Source organism: Peromyscus leucopus, chromosome 7 (assembly GCF_004664715.2).
Source record: "Peromyscus leucopus breed LL Stock chromosome 7, UCI_PerLeu_2.1, whole genome shotgun sequence".
NCBI lineage: Eukaryota > Metazoa > Chordata > Mammalia > Rodentia > Cricetidae > Peromyscus > Peromyscus leucopus.
The window spans coordinates 90745745-90769028 of NC_051069.1; the positions used below are offsets into that span (position 1 = coordinate 90745745).

At 47.2% G+C, this 23284-nt stretch overlaps 1 protein-coding gene across 1 annotated transcript in view; it reads right to left on the bottom strand.

Moving 5' to 3' along the window:
* Positions 1-23284, bottom strand: part of Ephb1 (EPH receptor B1) — a 448050-nt gene that overhangs the window by 271339 nt on the left and 153427 nt on the right. The window contains exon 3 of the mRNA XM_028869941.2: positions 14321-15002. Coding sequence (XP_028725774.1) covers positions 14321-15002 — 682 coding nt within the window. The remainder of the gene's footprint in view (positions 1-14320; positions 15003-23284) is intronic.

A 23284-nucleotide genomic window follows, 5' to 3' on the forward strand; every position in this document is an offset into this window, starting at 1 on the left:
GGTCCTCGCCTTCTACCACGTGGGGCCCAGGGAATCAAACTCAGGTCATCAGTCTTGGAAGCAGAAATCTTTATCCTTTGAGCCACCTTTCCAGCCGATTTCATTCTCTTCAACACATAAGGCTCTTACTACAAAATCTTTAGATATTCGCGCCCACCCCCTCCACCTCCATTTACTTTATGCTCATAGAAAATGCATCCCATGGAGGCCCAGTCCCCAGGGACCAACACCGCCCTTTCTGTAGAGGGCTCTGTGATGTCAGTCATTCTGGCCATCTCCAGACCTGCAGTGCTAGTGCCGCTGGCTGAAGCCCTCAGTCCGGTCTGCTGCTGGGGAAGAGAAAAGTCAGTCCTGATACTGGCTGCTGCTTCCCAGGTCACACACTAGCCGGTACTCCAGCATGGTTGCTCTGGGTAAACTTGGTGACACAGCACAAATGGGAGCCCCACCTAGAGATAGGGTCAGTCGGGAGTGCGTGTGAAAGAACATCTTGATTTTGCCAGAGCCATTTCCCAAGCTGAATCTTCCCAGTGCCCCAGCTGCTTTGGGGGGCGGGGGGGGGGGGTGCAGCCGGCCTGCCTGGGAAGACAAGGCTTTGACTGCTCACTCTCCAGCAGCCAGAACAAAAGTTATCAATAAAAAGATACACTTAAACGTCCCCCAAAGGAGACTATTGTTAACTGGGAGGTTGGGAGAGTGAAAAAGGAGATCTGGGGTAGGTGTGGGGGGGGTGCAGGTCACAAGAAACTGTCACTTCTGGTTTTCTCCCACCTTACGAGGAGGAAAGTAAGACAAAGCCCTCTTTGGCATTTTGAAGAAGCTTTGCTGTTTATTTTGTCAAAATATCCCTCCCCGGTCCTTTCAGGGGCCCTCCCCTCCCCCTTTCTACACTGGCTCTAAAGAAGGGATTGATTTGCACGGGGGCTGGCCTCTCTTCCAGGCTCACATTCTCGGGCTCTAATTAGCAACTGCTTTTCTTTAATTTTTGTATGTGTGTTCAAAGACCAAGAGAATGAAAGGGGAAAGCAGAGGTCTGTGTGAAAGGCGAGAGCAGACGGCCTCTCCCTCGCCCCTCTGTGTGCCCAGGCGCCCATGTTGGCAAACAGCACACAATGTCTGTCTGTAGGGCCTTTTGTGGCTCAGAAGGAGGGATCAGCACACAGTTACAGGCAGGAAAGGAGACTGGGAGAGGAAGGCGTGAGGAGACCTGGAGACAGTCGCCAGCATCTCCCTCTCCCAGGCCAGGAGGAAGTGGGTAGAGGAGTGTCCACATCAGTGTCCCTGGCCTGGGCACAGTTGCCGTCAGGCCTCTGTGTGGCAAATCTGCCACCTCCAGGCCCACAGCAAGTCAGAGGTGGGACTACTGCTCTGCTCGGGCACTCATCACTCACTTGTAGATTGTGATGGGCAAGAAGGGGCGTTCTGATGGGAGGGTCACTCACGTCAGTTACCCCAGCTCTCAGGAGGCTGAGGCAGGAGGGTTAAAACTTTAGCTACCCTGGGCTACGTAACAGGCCTTGTCTTGTGATAAAAAGAAAAGGGATCAGAGAAAAACAGCATACCTTGATGGAAAAAAAAAAGTGGGAGAAAACTGAGAAGGCCAATCATTAAAGAGAAAACACTCCCAAATAATTGTTTTCATCAGAGAGAACTCTTAGGCAAGCAGGGAGGCTGGGTTGGCGGACAGACATGCCATGGGAGAGTGGAACCATCAACCTGCAAGGTAGATAGATCAGTGAATTCCAACCATGTGGGCCACATCCAACAACCATCAACCTGCAAGGCAGACCAGTGACTCCCAACCATATCTGCCACATCCAGCAACCCACAGATGGGCTACTGGTTCTTAACTTGTGGCTGGAATGAAAGATTTGAGAGAAGCAAGAAGAGAGGGATGAAAAGAATTCCTATCAATAAGACAAATCAAGGATGGGGTTAGAGAAGCCAAAAGAAACAACGTGCAAGGCGAGAAACTAAATGAGAGCAGAGCACCAGGGAATTCTACGGAGATGATTTCAAAGTTAAGATAACTTAATTAATGATATTATTATGAACATGTATGGTTATATATTAATTATTTTGATGACAAAATCACTCTTGTAATATTTGCAATTGATTTCGATGATAGACATTGATTTCCTATATTTTACTATGTAAGGAATTAATTTTGTAAATGGAAATTCAAATCTAAACAGTTTCCCAGAGGGGGAAATAAGAGCAAGCAGGAGCAGAGATAGAAACTGGTTTATTAAAACTCCACCAGTGAGCAGCTCTCGCTTTTCTCTCTCTGGAATCCATCTAGAAAGAAGACAGATGAGAGAACAGAGAAAATGAAGGAGATGAAAAGGAAGCAGGGCAAACAAATTTGGCTCAAGACAGCGGGGGAGGGGGAGGGAGGCAAACAGCCAATCAGGAGAGAAGCGCTCCAAGTCCCATGGGCCTCCACCCTGGGAGTAGTGTCGGCATGTGTGTGACAGACCCGGAAACCAAACGCAAGCCCCCAAATCACCTAGCTCCCAGAACAGGCGGATTTTGCCAAGCTCATGATTTGGCAGGGCTCTCGCATATTCCATACAATTCCACAAGACGCTCCATCCGTCTCGCACAGAGAGCAGATTGTCATTTTCCACTTGAAATACACACGCTGCACTGACCTTATGTCCTCTGTCAAACGGGTATGTTGCCACCCCCTTCCGGCGAAAGGGGTTCAGAATGGATGGGTGTGCGGTCGGTCGCTCTGTTGGGTTTGTTTTGCGCGTTTGTGCGCAACGTGTCGCTGTATTGGACAACAGACAGACAAGGCCTCTGCCATTGCTGGTAACTGTCTCCATCTGGTTCTACCATCTTCGACTCCAAAAGTGCCTGCCTTGAGCCCGCTTCTGGGTTTTTCAGCAGTCCTCACTGCTCAGGCGAAGCTGCTGTCTTAGGCATTCTCTCAATGGAGGGCCCCGCCCCCTCTGCGGCTCGCACCCTCCTTTTACACATTTTGCTTTGGATGTGTTTTGTTTTCACTTGACAGATGGCACAGGCGTGGCCACCGCCTATTAGAGCTTTCAAGGAGGGGACAAAACTGGGAGTTGGACCTAGGTAAATGGTAGTTCACTCTGGGCAGTGGCTGTGGCCACTCTGTGGACCCGCTGGTCCATTTCTGGCCCACAGGAAAAGAACATGACTGGTGAAATCCCCAGGTCCAGGTCAGATTCTGGGCAGCTCAGTGGAGGCTTCTAACTGAAGCCACCTCCCATAACAAGTTGCAGTGAATCGCAGCTCCTCTCTAGCTAGGAGGAGTAACAGGTAACAGAGACAGCAGTGCCTAGAGTCCTGTGCTATACTTGACCTTGGGAAAGCTACTGAGCCTCTCTGTGCTTCAGTCTTCAGTGAAACATGAAGGCACGTACCGCATGTCTCTCCGGGCAAAGACTGAAGAGATGAAGTCAAAAGAGAATCCGGGGCTGGGCGTTGGTGGCGCACGCCTTTAATCCCAGCACTCGGGAGGCAGAGTCAGGCGGATCTCTGTGAGTTTGAGGCCAGCCTGGGCTACCAAGTGAGCTCCAGGAAAGGCGCAAAGCTACACAGAGAAACCCTGTCTCGGAAAAAAAAAAAAAAAAAAGAGAGAGAATCCGGTAAAGCACCTAGCTTATTATACTGGGTCCACAACCCGGCCAAGCTATGGTAGCATTTCCGCACAAGACAACCCAGAAAAGCATGCTGCGTACTGAAGTCACAGCCACCAGAATCTGGCAATGGGATGGAAGGCAATACTAGAGTTTATATAACCACCCTCCTACATCCTTTCAAACATACACCATTAATGCATTAACCTTTATTCATTTTTATTGTGTGCAACACCTGAGCACGCAGGTCACAGTGCTTGTAGGAAGGTCAGGTGACCATTTCCCGGAGTCTGTTTCTCTCCTTCTATCATGGGATTAGAGGATTGAACTCAGGTCCTTCAGTGAGTGTTTTTACCTGCTGAGCCGTGGTGGTATTGCTGGCCCCATGCTGGAGCTTTGATTTGTTATTTTCATCTATTGTTTTTCTTTAAAACTTATAAAACAATGAATGAATTTACTTTTTTTTTAAAAAAAAGGTGTGCTCAGAAAGGAAGGAAGGAGAGAGGGAGAGACAATAAAAGTGAGAAGAAAGGAGGGTAAGAAAGAGGAAGACTCAGGCAAGCAAGGGAGGCAGGGAAGTCCATGGTCCAGAGAGAAAGTAGTGCCACAGAGCTGGAGGAGAAAAACCAAAAGATGCTCACAGCCGCACTGAGCAGCATCCCAGGCTGAGACAGAGGCGGGACCAGGGCTTCGGCACAGCGAGAGGATGAATGCCAAGCCTAGGACACCTGCTCAGAGGTGGAGGTGAACTGATTTGAAGTTGCCAGGGAAGGGAAAGGGGGTATCAGATCTAGAAAGGATGGGTTGGTGAAAAGGGAGGGAACCTAGCGGAGGTGAGGGCTGAAGGCTGATTGAAGAAGAGTATGTCACCAGGGTAAGCAGAAGTAGAAGTGCCCTGAGGTAAGTTAAGATGGTAAAGGGAGTGGAAAGGAGGGGCTGAGCCAGGAGGGCCAGAGCTAGACGATCCGCAGAAAAGAGTAGAGAGTCCCAGACCCAGTTCAGAGGCAGAAGGGAAAGAAAGGGAAGAATAAAGGGTGTTCCCACCAGACTGGGCATTGGCTTTCCTGAAACTAGACCACAAGAATGACACAGTCCTCCAGCATCCGGCGCCTGCTCCTGCCCTGTCCCTTCTGCAGACACCAGCTGTCTAGGAAATGCCTGAATGGGTACATAAGGCATGTGTAAAATTCAGGGAACATAGAAGATGGGCAGAGAGCATGTGCAGAAGGCCATGCAGAGCAAGAAGGATAGGACAGACAAAGATGAAGGAGACCAGAGGGAGAGGACTCCAGACTGTGTACCATCCAAGCACACCCAGCTCCATGCTACATTCTAGCAAGCCAGGGCCTCAGCAACTTACAGAACTTCCCAACTCTCAACAGCCCTCACAGCAAGACAAATGCAAATTGAAACTGAAGTGGGATGCCATTTTTCACCTACCAGATTGGCAATGATAAAAATGATTGATATTTTATTATCTTGGCAGAGGTATGGGGAACAAGAACTCATACACTGCAGGTGTAGATGAAAAAAAAAAAAGTTTTTGGTAGAATATGCCTTTTTGAGGGAACACAATTTGGGAATATCTATCAAAATTAAAAATGTATATGCTTTGACTCAGCAATTTTACTTTACAGATGCAGAGATCCACACCCAAACACCAGGCTGAGCTCCAAGAGTCCAGTTGAAGAGAGAGAAGAGGGATTCTATGAGCAAGAGGCATCAAGATCATGATGGGGAAACATACAGAGACAACCAAACCAAACTAGTGGGAACTCATGACATTTAGACCAACATCTGTGGAGCCTCCATGGGACTGGACATGCATAAGCAAGACAGTTGTGTAGCTTGATCTGCTTAAGGGGCCCCCTGGCAGTAGGATCAGGATCCATCTCTGTTGCATGAGCAGGTTTTTTGGAGCCCACTACCTTTGGTGGGACAACTTGAACAGCCTTAAGGCAGGGGGAGGGGCTTGGACCTGCCTCTACTGAATGGACCAGGCTCTGCTGACTCCCCATGGGAGGCCTTACCTTCTTATAGGAGGGAATGGGGGGTGAGTTGGTGGGGGTGGCTGGAGGGTGGGAAGAGGGAAGAGGAGGATCTGTGATTGGTATGTAAAATGAATAAAAAAATTTCTTAATTAAAAAAAGTTTTTGGTAGAATATGTCTTTTTGAGGGAACACAATTTGGGAATATCTATCAAAATTAAAAATGTATATGCTTTGACTCAGCAATTTTACTTCAGAGAATTTGCTGCATTCTTAGCTCCTAGAAAAGTGCTTGGCACAAAGAAAGTCCTCAATAAATATTCATTGAGTAAATTAATTAACGAATTTATCTTGCCGATGTTCTCACATATTAATTCAAAGATTAATACGCAAGGGTATCTATCCCAGTGTTGCTCAGAAATAGTAAAAGATAGGGGGAAAACTAAATGTATATAAATGAAGAACCAGTAAAATAAATAAATAGAACACAATGAAATAACAATCAGCACAAACCATTTTTAACCTTCATTGTAAAGTAGGAACTGAGCTGGGGAGACCAGGTACAGGGGCCTCGGTCAAGTCCCCAGTGGGGTGGGTCAAGGATTTGTTTGTGTCCTGAATGAACAAATCTCAGATCTCCTCTGCAAGGGAAATTTTAAACTTTAACAGTAAGAAAGGCTAGGGAGGGGATGGGGGGAGGCCAGCATGAAAGGAAATTTACGTATCTAGAGTGTTTTCCAGATCTGCATAAAAGTTCTATCCCAAGAAAAAAAAACTCAAAGATGAACCAGACTCTCCTGGGGACTGTGAGTTCTATCCCTGGAGGAAATGAGATGGGATGGATAGGGGTTGTTAACCTTGGGGCCCTGATTTAGCCAGGAAGGATTCTGTTCTTTAGATTTCTCCAGACTAACACTCTACCTGTGGCTCCAACATCCTCTGGCTATGGAGGCTCTTCCTAAAAATTAGGAGTGCAACAAATGCTTGGAGTTAAACCAAGACCTGAGAATGTACAGAAAATCTACACAGGAAAGGCCCAGTCGCCACCACTGCCCAGTGAGTTTCTGGAAATGATATGGTTGTGAAGCCTACTTGACTTCAAAGCTCCAAAGAGGAACAGGAAAGCCAGAAACATGCAGGCAGGCCTGCAGATAACAGAAGCAGGGCACGCACCTGAAGAGGGTGTGGCTTAGTTGTGACCAGAACACATGCTGCTGCAGCTGCTGGAAGCCCCAGGTCAGTGAGCTACCCCAACAAACCAGGATCAACCGGAAACCGAAAGGCTGACTTCCTGTCTACCTAATGAAAGCTTCAGAACTACACTGGGTCTTGAATGTCATTCCAAGAAGCTTCCTGAGGTGGTCTGTGGAACCTCCTACCTCTGGAGCCTGCTGCAGGTGACCTGATTTCCTCCTGTCCTCCCAGACCTGCATGCAGAGACGAGGCTAGCCCACTTGCAGGTGCGTGGACACAGCCTTCAGCAGGCTGAGTAAACACCTAGGAGGCAAATGCTCTCTGACACCTAGATGGAGTCTAGAACCCAAAGCAATCCCTGCCATATTCTGTATTAAATTACATCCAAGAAGGAACCATCTGCCCTATATCACCACATGGCTGTTAAAATAAGATAGAGGTTCAACTGCTTTTACTAGCTAACTAATAGTTTAGGCAACAAGGAAAGTCTATACAGGTCATCTGAAGGCCACGAGCTGTATCTAGGGAAAGGTTGAGGTTACTTCTCTCAATATCCCTTTCAAGGCCTTAATAGCAAGTAAGGCTTGCTCTGGGTGGCTTTTCAGTGTCCTTTGCCACAGCCTTACCATGGCTTTTCAGTTGTCTCCATCTCACTGCACTGAGGAAGATCCAGGAGCATCAGAGCTCTGTCAACACTGTTGTCAATGGCAACAGGAAGTAAAACAATAAAGACTGAGCTCCCTCCGGGGGGCTAGAACCAAAAGACACAGGATTCAAAGTAGGTTTCTTCTCAGTGACTCCCCTTCTGTTCAAGACAGTGTGTGCTCAGAACCTGCAGCAAGGGACTTCCCAGCACTAGAGAATAATGGGGCAGAAAGCAAAGGATACTATTACATGAAAAATGCCCCCCCCCCCGCCAAATCCAAGTGTTACAAAGCAATAGTATTAAGAGGTGGGTCTTTAAGAAGGTGATTAAATTATTAGGTCCCTATCCTGTGAATGAGATTAAGGCACTCACAACACTAGAGTCTTCACAATGCTAGGACAGCTCCTCTGCCTCTCTGCCATGGAGGGCACAGTGGCCCTCCTCTCCAGAAGATGGAATTCTCACTGTAGAACTGAATCTACCAAAGACTGGGACTTGGACTTCCTTAGCTCCAAACCTGTAGGAAGTGGATTTCAGCCCATTCTAAAGCACCCTATCTGTGGCATTTTGTTCTAGCAGCACGGACCAGCATGCTTAGTGTGGCTGAGCCGCAACACAGCCTTTGAAGAGTTCTTGATGCAAATTAGAAAGTCACATCTGGACTCCACCATGTTCTCCACCCGCCCCCCCTTTCTCTGACACAAAGCCTTAGGCCAGGAAGATGGGATCACCCTCCAGAAATGGCGTGCAACTTAGATGGTTTGTAAAACATTCTCATGCTCTCTGGAAAGAGGGGTTGAGTCCAGCCAAGAAGATGACAACCAACAAAAAAATCCTGGGCAGACACATGGTGCAGAATTGTGTAAGGACATCCAGGAACCACAAGCAAAACCAAGGCCAATATTCCTGAAAACATATTTTTAAGGGTGGTTAACTTCAGCCTAGTCTAGTCTCAGAACCAGAGGCAGAAGGTAGCATCTTAAGACCCAAGTTCTAATCCCAGGACTGACAAGAGTTGGCTTGTCTTCTCTATGGACAAATCCCACCCATGCCACTGACTCATTCACTCAGTTTCAGACCTCACAGGTTTTCATGAACAGATGACAGCGCAGTCAACAGCCGCCTTCAGGCACCCGCTAAACTCCCAGCCCTGAGATATTTCCACCACTCACATCATAATGCATATTTATTAAGTCACGGATGGCCAGGCTTAATGCAAAATGCAGACTTCCTCCCAGACAGCTCTCCTGCCTGAAGGGTGTTATCACTCAGTGGTTATGGGGCTGCCCTGAGATGGTCAAGACTATTTAGTCAACAACAGCAGAGTGTGGGTCTTCTGGAGCAGGAAGGGGAGGTGCAGAACCTAGGAAGATTTGCACCCTGACACCTACATCCTAGGCTGCCTTTAGAGCCCAACACGTTGGTGGCTGTGCAGCACACGGGCATCCTTCCGCTTCCACTCACTGTTGTTCATGGTGTCACAGTCCATTAGGGCCAGCCAATTACATATGACTCCTCTCTGGAGGGCACTGGGCAGGGCCACTGCAGGAAGCAGAGGAGGCCCCGGGGGGTTTCTAAATGAAGTAGCCTGTTGGGAAATCCTATTATGAAGCTCATCTTACAGGGCTGCAGTGTTAATGACCTTGGCCTCCCTTGGCCCTGAGAATAGCTGGTCTCCCTGGGGCTGGCGGGGAGGCCATCTGGGCTGTGGACTTCCTCTCTCCAGCTGGCTGCTGGTGGGCCAGGGGGAGAGGTAGTGCTCCTCAGTGCCCTTGAATATGGCTGCCAGCGTGGTGGCCTGACTCATGTGCACATACATGGGAACACATATGCGCACAAATATACACCATTTCCCGGGGCCTTCCCTTTCTCCTGCAGAACCTCAACAGGAACGGTCAAGGAACCCAAAGCTGAGGCCAACAACCTTAAGGGGGATGGGAATAGGCCCTAGACACCTCCTTTGAGCTAAATTAGACACATTTTTCTCCCCCTTCAAATCTTGCAGGTTTTTTTCATCTCAACTCCCCTAGGCTTATAAAGTGGCTCATCTCAACTGTTCAAGTTGACAAAAGGCATTGAAATTGTTGAAAGGTTCAAAGTGTCCCTTGGGTTTCCATGCATGAAGGAATTTACATGTAGGTAGAAAATTACCAAAGAAAAAGGTTCCCACTTGGTGTGCATCGGGGGGGGGGGGGGGGGGGTAGAGATACAGCCATTCTAGGAAAGGAGACCCTTGGAGCGATGTCAGGGTAGAGCCTGTATAGGTAGGGGTGCCAACCCCAGTCCACAGCTCACACGGGGAGGTAGGGAGCTGCAGAGCTATGGAACAATTTGGTACAGAGAATCGTTCTGTTCTCCAGGACATCCAAAGGCCCCGTCAGCATCCATGGCTGGACTGGTGATGGTTGGACTTGAGAATTCCCTGGGAAAGCTGCAAGGTTTCCCAGGCATGCTCAGCTGCAACGTTTCAAACCTGAGTGGGAACTAGAAGTTTTAAAGGTGTGGCCCTGTCTGTTGCCAGGAAGGGTGCCATTTCTAGTATGCTTGGGGGTTCTGGTACCTACTAGCTAGTGCTTGCTCTCTACAGGAATAGCTATTCTTTTCTGTAACTTCTGGGCAGTCAACCTCCCAGCCCTCTCTCACCTACTCAGAACTCCTCTGGGGCTCCTGATCAGCTACAGCACCAAGTCAATTAGCCTTTGGCCTATAGTCCCATCTGCTAAAGTCAGAAGCCTTCTCTGGACACCATAGATCACTCCCTTCTGCCAGAGGTCAAGGCACCTGGGACAGGCAGGAACATGGGCGAAAGGGATGATAGACAGGACTGTGTACCCTATTATTTTCTGAGCCACAGCCCACCCCCTCTACCTAATGCCACGTAACTGAAAAGAAGCCCATGACGCAGAACCTTCTGGAAGCTTTAAAGAGTGTTTGCGAAGTTAGCCCTTCTGGGAATACCCAAGGGTGGAACAGAACCCCAAGCTAGGGCCTGCTCTGGAAGTCCTGAGCACCCAGAAGGTACGTTACAGCCTGATGATTTGACAGAAGAAGAAGGAGCCTGCTCCTAGTAGGCACCTAGGATTGTCAGTTCCAGCCCTGTGCCGGTTAGATTTTGTCAACATGGACAAAATCTGAGAAGGCAGAATCTCAATGGAGTAACTGCTCCCATCAGATTGACCTATAGGCAAGTCTGTATGGGCATTTTCTTGATTAATGATTGATGTGGGAGAACCCAGCTCCCTCGGGGCTATACCACCCCTGAGCTGGTGGTCCTGGGTTCTATAAGAAAGCAGGCTGAGCAAGCCATGGGGAGCAAGCCAGTAAGGAGCGCCCCTTCATGGCCTCTGCTTCAGTTCTTGCCTCCAGGTTCCTGCCCTGTTTGAGTTCCTTCCCTGACTTCCCTTCAATGATGGACTGTAATTGGGGGTTATAAGCTGAAATACAAGCCCCCACCCCAGCTGGTTAGGGTCATGTGATTTTATCACAGCACCGGAAACCCTGACTAAGCCATAGCCCCACCGTCTTCCCTTTAGGCTAACCTTAGCCAACATATTTTAAAGCTTGCCCAGCGCCAGCTCAGGGCCTGCCAGCACAGGGAGAGCTAGGCCGCGTGGGGCCCACACAAAGAATCACTTCACCGGGAACGCTAGCAGGAGGAACGTGGCACAAAGACAGAGAGGAAGCTGTGCTTTCTTGTTAATCCCCTAAGCTATGAGCACATGACCAGAAGCTGAAATAGATGAGCCGTCTCCCAAGTAATTAATAATTTCATACTGACTGACACATGATGAAGTCAGAGTCGGTGGTAGGACCAACATGCCTGTGCGCTTCTGCCTGATGGGCCTACCCTGTGTGTGAGCTACAGAAAGGATGAGTCAGAGGCAGGCCCTCAGCCACGGAACCTCTCTAGAAAGTATGTGAGCCACATGCCAACACCTAAGTTCTACCACCCAGCTCTGCCTGCTGTCCTCATTGTCCCTTCTCATATCCTGTCTCTCCGCAACAGGAACTGCTCCAGGCCAGGACTGCTCTTAGCTGTCTGGGCTGCCTAATTGGTCTCCAGGTGCCTCTGCACAACCCAATGACTGGTCACCAGGAATTTGACAGATACATGGGTTAGCAGATGGAAAATGAAAGCCAGAGAATATGGTTCCTTGCCCATCAGAACAGTAACTCCTTAAAAAAAAAAATAGGGAACCAAAAAGCAGAAAGGATGCTGTTTCTACAGCTATTCTATAGATTCTAAGGCAAAGTCTAGCTTCTCTATAAGCAAAGTCTCAGATGCAAATATCCCAGGGGGTAGGGGGATTGGCACACGGTGAGAACCACAACACTATCAGGCTCCCGACAGTGAGATTCTGGCAACAAGAATTGGCAGGTTATGTCAGGACATAGCAGCTGTTGGACCTCTGCTGCTTTTCACCTACAGTCTCTGCCACTCACGGTTCTCCCCGATCCTGTTCTCATGAGGTGGCCACCCCAGAATTGTCATGAAGGACTGATCCCAATGGCTACCTGGCAACCCAGTATGCACAAATCATGTGGCTGGAGGTCTCCCCTTGAAAATACAGCACTGGGACCAACCTCAGATTTCTACATACACTGTCTATCCCAAGGGCACAACGTCCTTCCGAAGTCTCCATCTACACAGGGCTTGGGTCCCCTCTTTTCCCAGGCACTGCTCTGTGAATCCTCGACAGAGCGAGCGATCTGGTTCAGCCATCAGAGTTCTCATACCAGCAATCGGGAGGATGTAAATATCGAGCTTCTGAGACAGAGGTGAAGGGCTTCTTTTGGTCTCCAAGGGAAATGGGCTTCGCCAGGCTATGGAGCCAAAGAAACCATGCTACTACCCAACTCGTCACGCTACACTCTCAGAAGTGCCACCAGAATGTAGCTGCCTGTGCACTGAGGATGTCCTGCCCGGCCCCACCCCACCCCCCTCCCGCCTCCACCCTCCAATGAGTTTACAATAAGTGGTTACATGTAAAGTTCAGCCATGTTCACAACAGTCAGAGATTGGCAACATCCAAGCAAGCCCATAAGAGCGGTTTGAGCCAAGAAGGAAGAATGAAAAGAAAGAACTTGCATTTACATATTTGTCCCCACAGGCCCTCCCCAGGACAACCATGAGAGGTGACTGACAAGCAGTGTGGACAGCAGAGCCCCCCAAAAGAGTAACGTTCCAATTAGTCCAAAGAAACGAGAGCCTGTTTCCCAGAGTCCCAATTAAATCACAACCAATCAATGCTTGCTCCCATCCCTGCCATTCTGCTCAGGAAATAATGAGAAAAATGAGAGGGGCCCCGCCAGCAACTTCCGTGTGGCAGCCCTTTGAAGCCAGAGAATGCACCCCAGCATGGTTTGCAAGCATGCCCAGTCGCCGCTGCACCTGTGCCTTTAAGACAGCCTGGTGTCTTGGTCCCCACTCGGACCCTGAAGAATGCCAAAGAGGGTGCCCTCGCCCCACCCCCAACCTGTGGGACACAGAAGAGCTCTGTGGGACCAGACCCGGCTGGTCTTAAAACTGTCTGCGTTGATTCATCACTGGATCTGGCGCGCTCGCCCCTCTGTTTCCACGCCATCCATCATGGGTTCCAGAACCAAGAAATCCAATAAAGACACAATGGCACAGTTCTGTGTTCCCAGCAGGCCCCAGAAAGGCTGTGCGAAGGCCCCAGCCCAGGCAATTAGCTGAATCCATGGGATCGCGTGCTGATGGGCTTTCAAAATCCCTTGCCAGGCATTTCACAGGCAGGTGTTTGGGGAAGGAGGGAAGGAAGCAGACAAGGGCTGGCCAGGTGCTCCAGCAGCACCAGAGGATGACCAGGAGGGTGCTTTCAGGAGACATGCGATGGAGAAGGAGCTAACTTCACTCCCAAACTGCAAAAGAGAGGGAGCAACCCTTGAATTACAATACAATGAAGATTATCATTTCCAGGCCTTTCTAAACAATCCAAACTTCTGAAGATCATAAGCAAGATTTAATAATGGAACTCACCTTCTCTTCCCAGCATTACCCTTTATCCAGCTCCAATGATTTGGACCAGACAAGAGATATAGGGCTTCTAGACCCTTCCATCCACTCTGGGACCAAATGGAGCCAGTTCAGCATATTTATTACCACATATCGAACAAAGGTAATGCAGGGTTCAGAGATCTACCGTGAGCATGGAATACCTTAAGCCTCCAACCTGCAAAGTTTGCGTCAGTCTGCCCCACTCAGAAGCCAAGGTGCCTCCACACATGGAACATTCCCATTCCTGTCCCAGTAGCTGGATCTCCCTCCAGGGCCTGGCATTGAGCCCCTGGAGGAAGACGGTCAAGCCAGAGGGCCTTGAGTTAATGAGCTCCATGGCTTCAGGACCAAGTTCAGTGCTGTGGGAGCTGGACTGAAATGAACTAAAATATTTTCCAAATTCAGTCACTTCTCAATTACCCTTGAGTGAACTGTCCATGACAACCCAAATACTCCATGCCCCCCAGAGCTTGAGGCTCATGAAAGATGCATAGAGTGATGTGTGTGTGTGTGTGTGTGCGTGAAAGAGAGAGAGAGAGAGAGAGAGACAGAGAGAGACAGAGAGACAGAGAGACAGAAAATGCATGTTCCCAAACTAACTATAAATAAGTGATTATTGAATAATTTTCCACTATTGAGAATTTTCCCCATCCCCTCCTCCACACATGCATACAGACACTTGGTCCACAACTGGGAAATAATGAGGCCTAGCGCTGGGGACAGAGGTTCTTCTGAGATTCATAATAAGCCACTAGGCTCTCTCTTTTCCTGAACGACCCCAAACTAGAAGCAGGAACGTAATGAACTTGGACCTCCCCAGGCGGGATGGAAGCAGACACTCAAGGAGCCCCAAACTTACCCTTGCAGACCACACTGTTCTCCGGCTCATAGCCAGGTTTACAGGTGCAGCGCCCAATGGGCACCATCCACTCTCCATCCCCATTGCAGTAGAGTTTTATGGGCACGTCCACTTCTTCTGCATTAGGAATGCATGTGCCCCGAGCAATCACCAGAGACGTGCTCTCTGCTCCTGTCATGGTTTCAGGGAACACGGCGAAATTTTGCACAATGCTTGGACACTTTTTGAAGAAGACACGGACAGAAAGGAGAGACATACAGGCTCCATAATCCTGGAAAGCGAGGTAAAATCCATTCCGAGTAAGAGGCCCAAAGCTCCTGACTTCTGTGTTGACCTTCATCAATCTTCCCCCAAAATCCACCTGAGAGAAGCTCTCATCTGCAGCAATGGTATCAACTTTGAGGTAGGGGGCTTCAGACCAGAAGGCTGACTTCTTGGTGGCAATGACAGAGTCGGTCTCATAGTAGTACAAGTTGAAGGTCTCCTTGCAGGAGCCTGGGACATTTGGGAGGCTGCTGCAGTCCCTCACAGTGAAGCGCATCTCTGTGTAGATGCGATGGGCGCCCCGTCTGTTGATAAAGGTGGTGAGCAGCCAGTTGTTCTGGTTGGGTTCAAAGACGTTGCACACTTGGTAAGTACGGATGGTGTTCAGGTTTTCATCATAGCCACTGACTTCTTCCCACTGTCTCAAGCGGGCCGCAGGCACACACATGCAAAATCAGAAAAGGAGAGAGTGATAAGACCAAAAGAGGCAATTCAGGAGAGAGTCCCAGAGCTTTGGAGGGTCTTTAAGAGCCCACCCGTCTCACTGTTCCACTTAACAAAGGAGCTCATGTAGCCATGTCTGTGTTTTAGAGATTTCCTGAGATTCAGCGTCTCAGTTTTCTACAAATACATTCCCCAATACAACAGATTTAATTATAGAGAGTATTCCCTCAGCCAGGTGGTGGTGGTGCACGCCTTATTTCCAAGCATCCAGAAGACAGAGGCATGAGGATCTCTACAAGTTCAAGGCCAACCTGGTCTACAGAGTGAGTTCCAGGACAGCCAGATCTGCAACACAGAGAAACCCTGTCTCAGAAAACCAAACCAAAAAAAGAAAAAAGAGAGAGACAGACAGAGAAAGGGGGAAGGGAGGGAGGGAGGGAAAGAGGGAAGGAGGGAAAGAGAGAGGGAGGAGGGAGGGAGGAAGGGAGGAAGCATTATCTCATCAAACTTAGAAATCTCATGCTGTGTGCATGTGTGTATCCTTTATTGTACCTTATTGAGGGCAGGCACCGTACTCTTGGCTGCCAACAGCCTCTACTCTATAAATTAGAGATCAGTTATAAAAGAACTCCACAATGGACATCCCCATCTGTGAGCTAATATCTTTATGGTGGCAAAACTCCTTTGTATACCTCTGTAAAGCATGTGAAGAGAAACTTTTTTTTTTAGTTTCTCAACAAACTTAGATTATCAGAACCATTTGTTTTAGAAGAGCAATCTCTTTGAAAGAGCTAGACTGTGAAACGATGGAGGCTGCTAAGAGACACTCTTAATGAAGTTAATTCAGCTCCTGTGTGAAATTTTCAAGCTCAGATGAGATGGAGGAGCAATGTAGGAGGACAGTGCTTAGAAAGGAAGAGCCATTGCTTACCCCGGGAGAGACAACCTGATTCATAGTGGAAAAGAGAACTCCTATTTCAGAATCCTTATGTAGCAGAGGAAGAGTGGCGAACAGCGCATTTACTCCACGCCCTACAAGAGTCTCACGGTTGCTTGGTTATCTCTAATTCATAGCTAACCCAGACATCACGTAATTCCTCCACGGTTCACGGCTGTAAGAGACGCTGTATAGGAGTGATGGTGCTTTGAATCACCCAAAAACTTCAGGAAGGGAATTTCTGCAGCAGGTAATGGGGGGAAGTTAATAACTGAAGGAGTCTCTTCCCCCTGGAGCTACAAAGGAAGATACATAGTGTCAAGGGCAAAGGGGACAACAGGGGAACATCTAGAGAGCTGACCTACATATCCAGGATTGCCGGGCTCTCTCAGCCCTCCTAGAGTACCAATTCCTTCCTGTTCCAGCCAGAGTCTCTGATGAGTTCCTTCCAGAAACCCTTGGGGACTGAAGGTTCATCTTGATTTGTTGCCTAGATAAAGTATCAGTTCTCCCAAAAAGCAACCAGTGTCCCATCTGTCATTTGACTTGTTACCCCCTCCTTTCTCTTTCTCAAGGCATTCACGGCATAGGCTGATCTTGAACTTGCTACATAGCTACACCTGCTGCTCCCTCCCCAAAGGTATTAACAGGAAAGGACCACCACAGCTAGCTATGCAGTGCTGGAGGCTGAGCTCTGGGCTTTGTGCATGCTAGGCGAGCACTCTGCTGACTGAACTACATCCCCAGCCCCTTGCAGTCCGTCACTCTTCCGGCCCCCAGCACGGCTCCCTGCTCAACTTGTAACACCAGGACTTTAATGTTGCCAAAGTTGCAAACGGCTTCCACCTCTAAGCTCCAACTTTAGGCGTTCGACCTAGGATGCCTTTTCCATCTTTGCTGGAATCACTGCAACTCTGGAAAACCTCCCAGTTTCCAGCTCGTGCTACCCAGGCTGGACACTTGCTCTACCCTTTCTCCAGCTGTAAGAATTTGGACACATGGACACTGAAAACATCCTGTCCCACCAGTGCTTGGTGGGGCCCTAAAGGATCACAGCATATAAGGGATATTCAGCATCTGGACCCAGCACCGGAACAGATATTGTGCACACATGAGGATATGCCTGTTCCCATGCCCAGTGGCAGGGCCACAAGCTGAGCAAAAGCCCTACTGCATAGCTCATGTGGAGTATAAATCCACACTGTCAAACCTCACCTTGGCTTTGCTTAATTTCTTATTGATCTCTGGATGTAGAGGAGCCACTTTTTTTTTCTTAAATACTGTGTTATGTTCTATTTAAATGTGTTTGTGGAAGTTTTGTTCTGCTTGACTGGGTTTTGGAAACCAGAAAGCAAATAGATGAGGGAGAAGTTGCTGACAGCATTTCAGATCGTTTTCAGGCCTCCCTACCTTCCTAGCTCCATTCTGAAACATTTTCCCTGCTGACCTGACATGACTTTGGAGGGAGGGCAGGCAGCTTTCTGTTAATGTTCTTGAATTGTTTAAACTCAGCAGGGCTCCTGATCCATTGTTCCAGCAGGGTTTCAGCATAAATGCTGGGCCCTTTGGCTGATGCCCAGGTGAAGCATGGACCCCACTCAGGGCAGAGGTCTCCTCACAGCCAGAGCCTCTGGCCACCCAGCACTAATGCAGCTCTCCCTGGGAAAGGAAGTCCTAGCTTCCAGGCTCACCTGAATGCCAAGGCCATTACCACTGAACGTCCTGAGATAAACAGAATGAGGATTTCACTCAGCACAGCCGGGCTATTGAGAACATTCATCTTCAAAAATGACGCTGATTAGCGCTGTAAGACCCAACAGAGGTAATCGTTTCAGACATTAACCTCTCCGGGCCTCAGTTTCCTCGTCTGTAAAATGAGGAATCATACTGGGTGACCTCAAGTTGTAAAATTCTACAGATCTAATTGGTTCTGTGACAGCTCCTAAGGGAGCGCTCAAATCAAATTAGAGGGGATAGAGCTGTATGTTCAAAAGGAAAGAGTAGAAAGGAGCAGAGAGAAAGGAAAATAGCCCCCTGTGGTGTGGGGGGAAAGGAGACCCAGACTACAGCGTTGCACATTAATTTCTCTCCGGCTTCCATTCTTCTCCTGTCAGCTGGTGCTGTGGGGGTGGGAGAAGGAAGAGAGAAGACAGGGTGAGAGGAGAGATAAATGCCTCCCAGGGTAAGTAGCAATTATGATGGGGAGGGCCTTAAGAAAGAGAAGATCTCAGTTCATGGAGACAGACTAGGATGGGCTGGCATTCCCAGCAGGGAGGGACAAACATTGTTATTTGTTGATGTTACACCGCATCAGTCTCATTGCTTTATTGCAAAACCTCCCTCATTCATCAGCGGAAAATGTTTTCTAAACGTCAGCTTTATGCCAGGCATTCCATTAGCCACTGAGCATACAGCAGTGTGAAGCTTACGACCGAGGGACAGGGACAGGAATTAGAAAATTATCAGAATAACTACATAATCGCAATTGTGTTAATTAATGGGAGTTACAAGGTACCAAGAAAGGGAATGTACATGAAATGCAGGAAAGTCTTCCAAAAGAGTCTCCAAGTGGATAGGGTGGATGGAGAGGAGTTGTCTGGAGAGTGTGTATATCCTAGGGGCAAAAATGGGCAGAGCATCTGTGCCCCGAGGCACACAAATACGAAAGCGCTGTGGTGGGGAAAAGCAAGCTGGTATCATTCAGGGATGAAGTTCACGTGGCAGAGTCTTACAAAGTAGGCATGGTGGGGATGAAACCAAGGGACAGACATGATGAGAACTCCGGGTTCCAACCTAAGCACAGAAAACACAGACAGACGAGTTCTAGAGAGGAAACACCCAGATGACCAAAGTTCAATGTTTAGAAGATATCTCAAAGTAGGAACTATGCTGGAGGAGGCCTAAGAGCATGGGAAGAACAGCGGGAGATCACTGCCATCCAGCTATGAAAGAGGACGAGATGGAGAGGAGACCTGTGGAGCTGGGAGAGATATTTCAGGGGAGACTCTCACTGACAGTGAAGTGACAGAGCAGACCCAAGGGTCCATGTGACCCACAAACATCTTTTTACACTATCTTTGAGTATCTCAGATCTTTAGAAATGCTGGTTTCCCTGCGCCTTTCCTTTAAAAAGCCAGAAGTTCCTATGGGCCTTGGATAGTCTGACTGAAGAGATTCTTTTTCAGCACCAATTGTGTTACCATTAACTTGTACTGTCCAAGGGCAGACTTACAGAACTTCTCCGTTCAGTGGCCACTTCCCAGCCTCCAGTTCTAAGCGCTGTCCTCCCCCTCCCACCGCACCCCCGACCCCGTGTTTTTACCTGCTGCCACTAAACAGCAGCAAAGCATGAGCGGCTGAGTAGACTGGCAAGACATCAAAGAGATAAAGTGCCAAGTCTTGGTAAGGAAGTGGCTGAGAAGATACCAGGAAGTGGAAATGGACAACATCACTTTGGTTGGGGTTTTAATTTGATGCAGTTGCTTCTCTCAACACTGAAAATGTTAACCTAAACTCAAATCAGTAGGCAAAGGTAAATCATTTTTTTTTCCAAATTTTGGATAACTGGGTAACCATCTGGAAAAAGCTAGCTCCCCTATCCTCCATCCATTATTCCAGAATAAATTCCCAATAAATCAGAGAGCTAAACATTAAAAACAAAACCATAAAAATACCAAAAGAAATCACAGGGACAATTTCTCTACATTAATCATAACACAAAACTCAAGAGGCCATAATTTGATAAATTCAACTTCACCAGTTTTCTTCATTATTTCTAAATGGGCATGATGGAAACCTTTGTAAGCAAAGAGAAAAGAAATAGGGAAAGCTTGATGAAGAAAACCCTCAAAACGGTTTATAATGTATCATGAGTAACACATTAATTCCCCCTAATATATAGAGAGCTTATATATCAGTAATAAAATAGACATACAGGCAAGGAACATCAACAAACAGCTCACTGGGATGCAGACACACCTCTCAGTCATATGACAGGATGTGTCATGTCAGTCAGCATTGCAAAAATGGTCTAGGCCATGTTTTGACCTTTCTTGTTGGTGGTGGTTAAAGAATAAAAGTTTAAAGACACTGTATTTGAAGGATATTGGAGATAAGAGTTATTGATACACAGGCAAGAGAAATGGCTCAACAGTTAAGAGCCCCTTCTCCCCTTCAGAAAACCGGGATTCAAGTCCCAGAACCAACATGGCTCCTCACAACCATGCATAATTCCAGTTCCCGGGGATCTGATGCCCCCTTCTGGCCTCCTTGTGCACTGGCACACATGTGGTGCACATACATACATGCAGGCAAACACACAGACACATGAACTGAAACTAAATCTTCATAAAAGAATTCTGATACACAGCTGGATGGGAGGCAAATTCGTACCATTCCAATAAAAAATTACAGCCATTGACTCAGCAATTCTACTTGGAGGATCATTCCTCAGATAAATTTTCACATATAAAATATCTGATTCATATTCACATCTGTGTCATAGTTACTCACTCAAGCCATCTTCACCTCCAGAGGCAGCCATGCCGCTGAGGATCACATTCAGGAAGCTTTCCCAGGATCTACTGACAAGAAGCTTTGCACAGCCATGGTGGAGGGAGGAGCCATTCCCTGAGACCGAATTACTCGCCAACCATTATTAAAAATCTTAGTTGTGGAGTACGTTTCCTGTTTCACTTCACGTCAATCTCCCTATACCCACCCCTCTTCTTGGATCTCTCAATTTAATAATTTAATGTGACTGAAGAACTTTGTTAATATCCATTAAGTAGCAAGTACATAAACAAAGTATAATGTTTCCATACAGTGGAATATTATTTGCAACAGAAAAGGAGTAAATTACTGATGCATACTAAAACAGGGTAAATCCCAAAAACATGATGTTAAGTGAAGGAAGCTATGTGCCTCGAAAGGCCACACATTATATGACTCTAGACACACACAGAGTCAGAAGAGCCAAATAACCAAACAGAAAAGTGTTTTTTCCTGGGACTGGGGAGTCAACTGGAAAATAACTGCAAATGGGTACAAGTGGGTAAGAATCTTCTACGGGGTTGGTGGGAATGTTCTGAGATGGGAGTATGATGATCACAAATCTTGAAAATTTATTATAATAATTTAATTATATGCCTAAAATGAGGATATCTACAAGAGATGAGTAAATACATCACTATAGCTAAACATGAACTTTATTATTTTGGACAGTTGATACCTCAACTCCCTACAATGCAAACTTGGCCTGTGTCATTCACAAACACCACACCCACAGCAGCCCACACCTCTGTTCACCCTATCCCCTTACCCAGAATGCCCTTCTCATTCCTTTATCCTTCTATACTTCAGCTTAAGTAGTGGGTCACCACCCTGTATGGGATGACACAAGTGCATGTGGTTATCACACACACACACACACACACACACACACACACACACACACAAATTAACAATAGTAAAAGGTTTCTGAGTATACAAGGAACAAAGATTAACACAAAATCAACAAATCACAAAATCTCAAATCTCCCTGGCAATGCTCAACATCCTGTGGCACTCAGCTTCACTGCCGCCTTCATTCTGTACACACAATATGCACACTTCATTCCGCACATGTCACACCGTGCAAGGCCAACAAACCCAAACACCTCAGCTCAGATTTGAGCCAACCGTATGCTCTAAAAAGTATTTTTACCATACATAAGAGTGTTCTATGCTATATCAGTTAAACCAGGGTGGCTGAATTACAGAAAACAAAGACAATGTTTTCCTACTGTCACTCCTCAGCATGCATCAAATCAGTACATCTTTGGGTTTTACTATTTTGTTAGGATGTTTAAATTTTAAAACTGCTATTTGAGTCACTGACTTGAATTTCATTGTAAAAGAAAATCATTAAGTGAACTTGGGCTTGGGATTGGGACAGAATTTCAACAACTTCTGAAATGGCCCTAAACATACTTCTGACATTTGATAGTCTGAATTTATGTGAACTAGTGTTCTCAGCATAGATGATCATAAGTGCGAAATATTGATCAACCTTGAAACACTGAAGATGCTCCATGTTCTGCAGTATCAAGTATTTAGCTGAGTTAATTCTTCAGGTATAAAACATGCAAGCATACCCATCTCATTGGTGCACAAATTTGTATCTGTCTTTAATAAATGCTAAGGTTATATAAATGACAAAGAGTCATTTTAAAATAAATTTCTTTGTGATCACAATCAGAAAAAGTTTGGTTTGCAAACCTAATTTATAGGCCTATGTACCAGGTTTGCATAAACCATTCTGGGTCAAGTGGTGCTGAAAGAAGAAGTCTAAGAAACCAAGTGCCAAATATTCCTTCAGTCTATCTTGTTTATGCATGAACAAATGATGCTAAAATGGAGGCAAAGACAGCATCTAGAAGCGGCCAAGGAGACATCCCTGTCACTGGGACTAGAGACCGAAGTAGTACCTAAAAGTGTCCCAAAAACAGAGTGAGACTCTTGATTTCAGAATCCCGTGCCATGCGCCAACAGTCTTAGATCCAGTAATGTCTAGGACCAATGAAATCCCATTTTTATCCTAAATGCTCTCGTGTCAACCAGCAACAATGGAGACCTGTCTGGCATTCATCAGGCCAACCATGTTCAGCAAGTCCAAGCACAATCAGCCATTCTTGCAGAATAGTATTTCTCCTAACTTAACTAGCCTCTCTTCCACTCCCAAAGCCACTGTCCTGGGGATGGTGCTTACACGGTCTGTCTTGTTTCTATTTGGTTTTGCTGTTGTTGTCATCACTGCTGCTGTTTTGTCAGAAAATAGTGGCAACACATAAAGGCAAGAGACATCAAGGGCTCAGGCCAAGAGCACTTCCTCTCACATGGAGGCCCAGAAGCCATGCCCACTTCTTAGTATGGTGCTAAGGTTCTGACAGACCCTAACACCTTCACCTAATCTGCCTTCTACAACCACCTGATCTCTACTGCACAGAACCAAAGAATGGCAGCCCTGGCTGGACACCATTCAAGAGGGATAGGAACTGTTACCAAGTAGACAGACTGAGGACATTCTGTAATAGCTACACGCAAGTCACATGGCAGACGCACAGTAGGTCTGAGTTCTCTACGGTCCCTCCTTCAAGGAGTCTCAGGCCTCACTTCCTCTGTGATGAAGTCCCTGGCTTAAATCTGGATAGAGATTAGTTTTCAGAATGCTTCATGCATGGGTGAGTCTATTCCACACAATTTAACATTTGGTAATACACTCTTTCCAACTACTCTTTAATTGCTTTGTGTGTGTGACTTTGGTTTCTGCTACTGAGCTG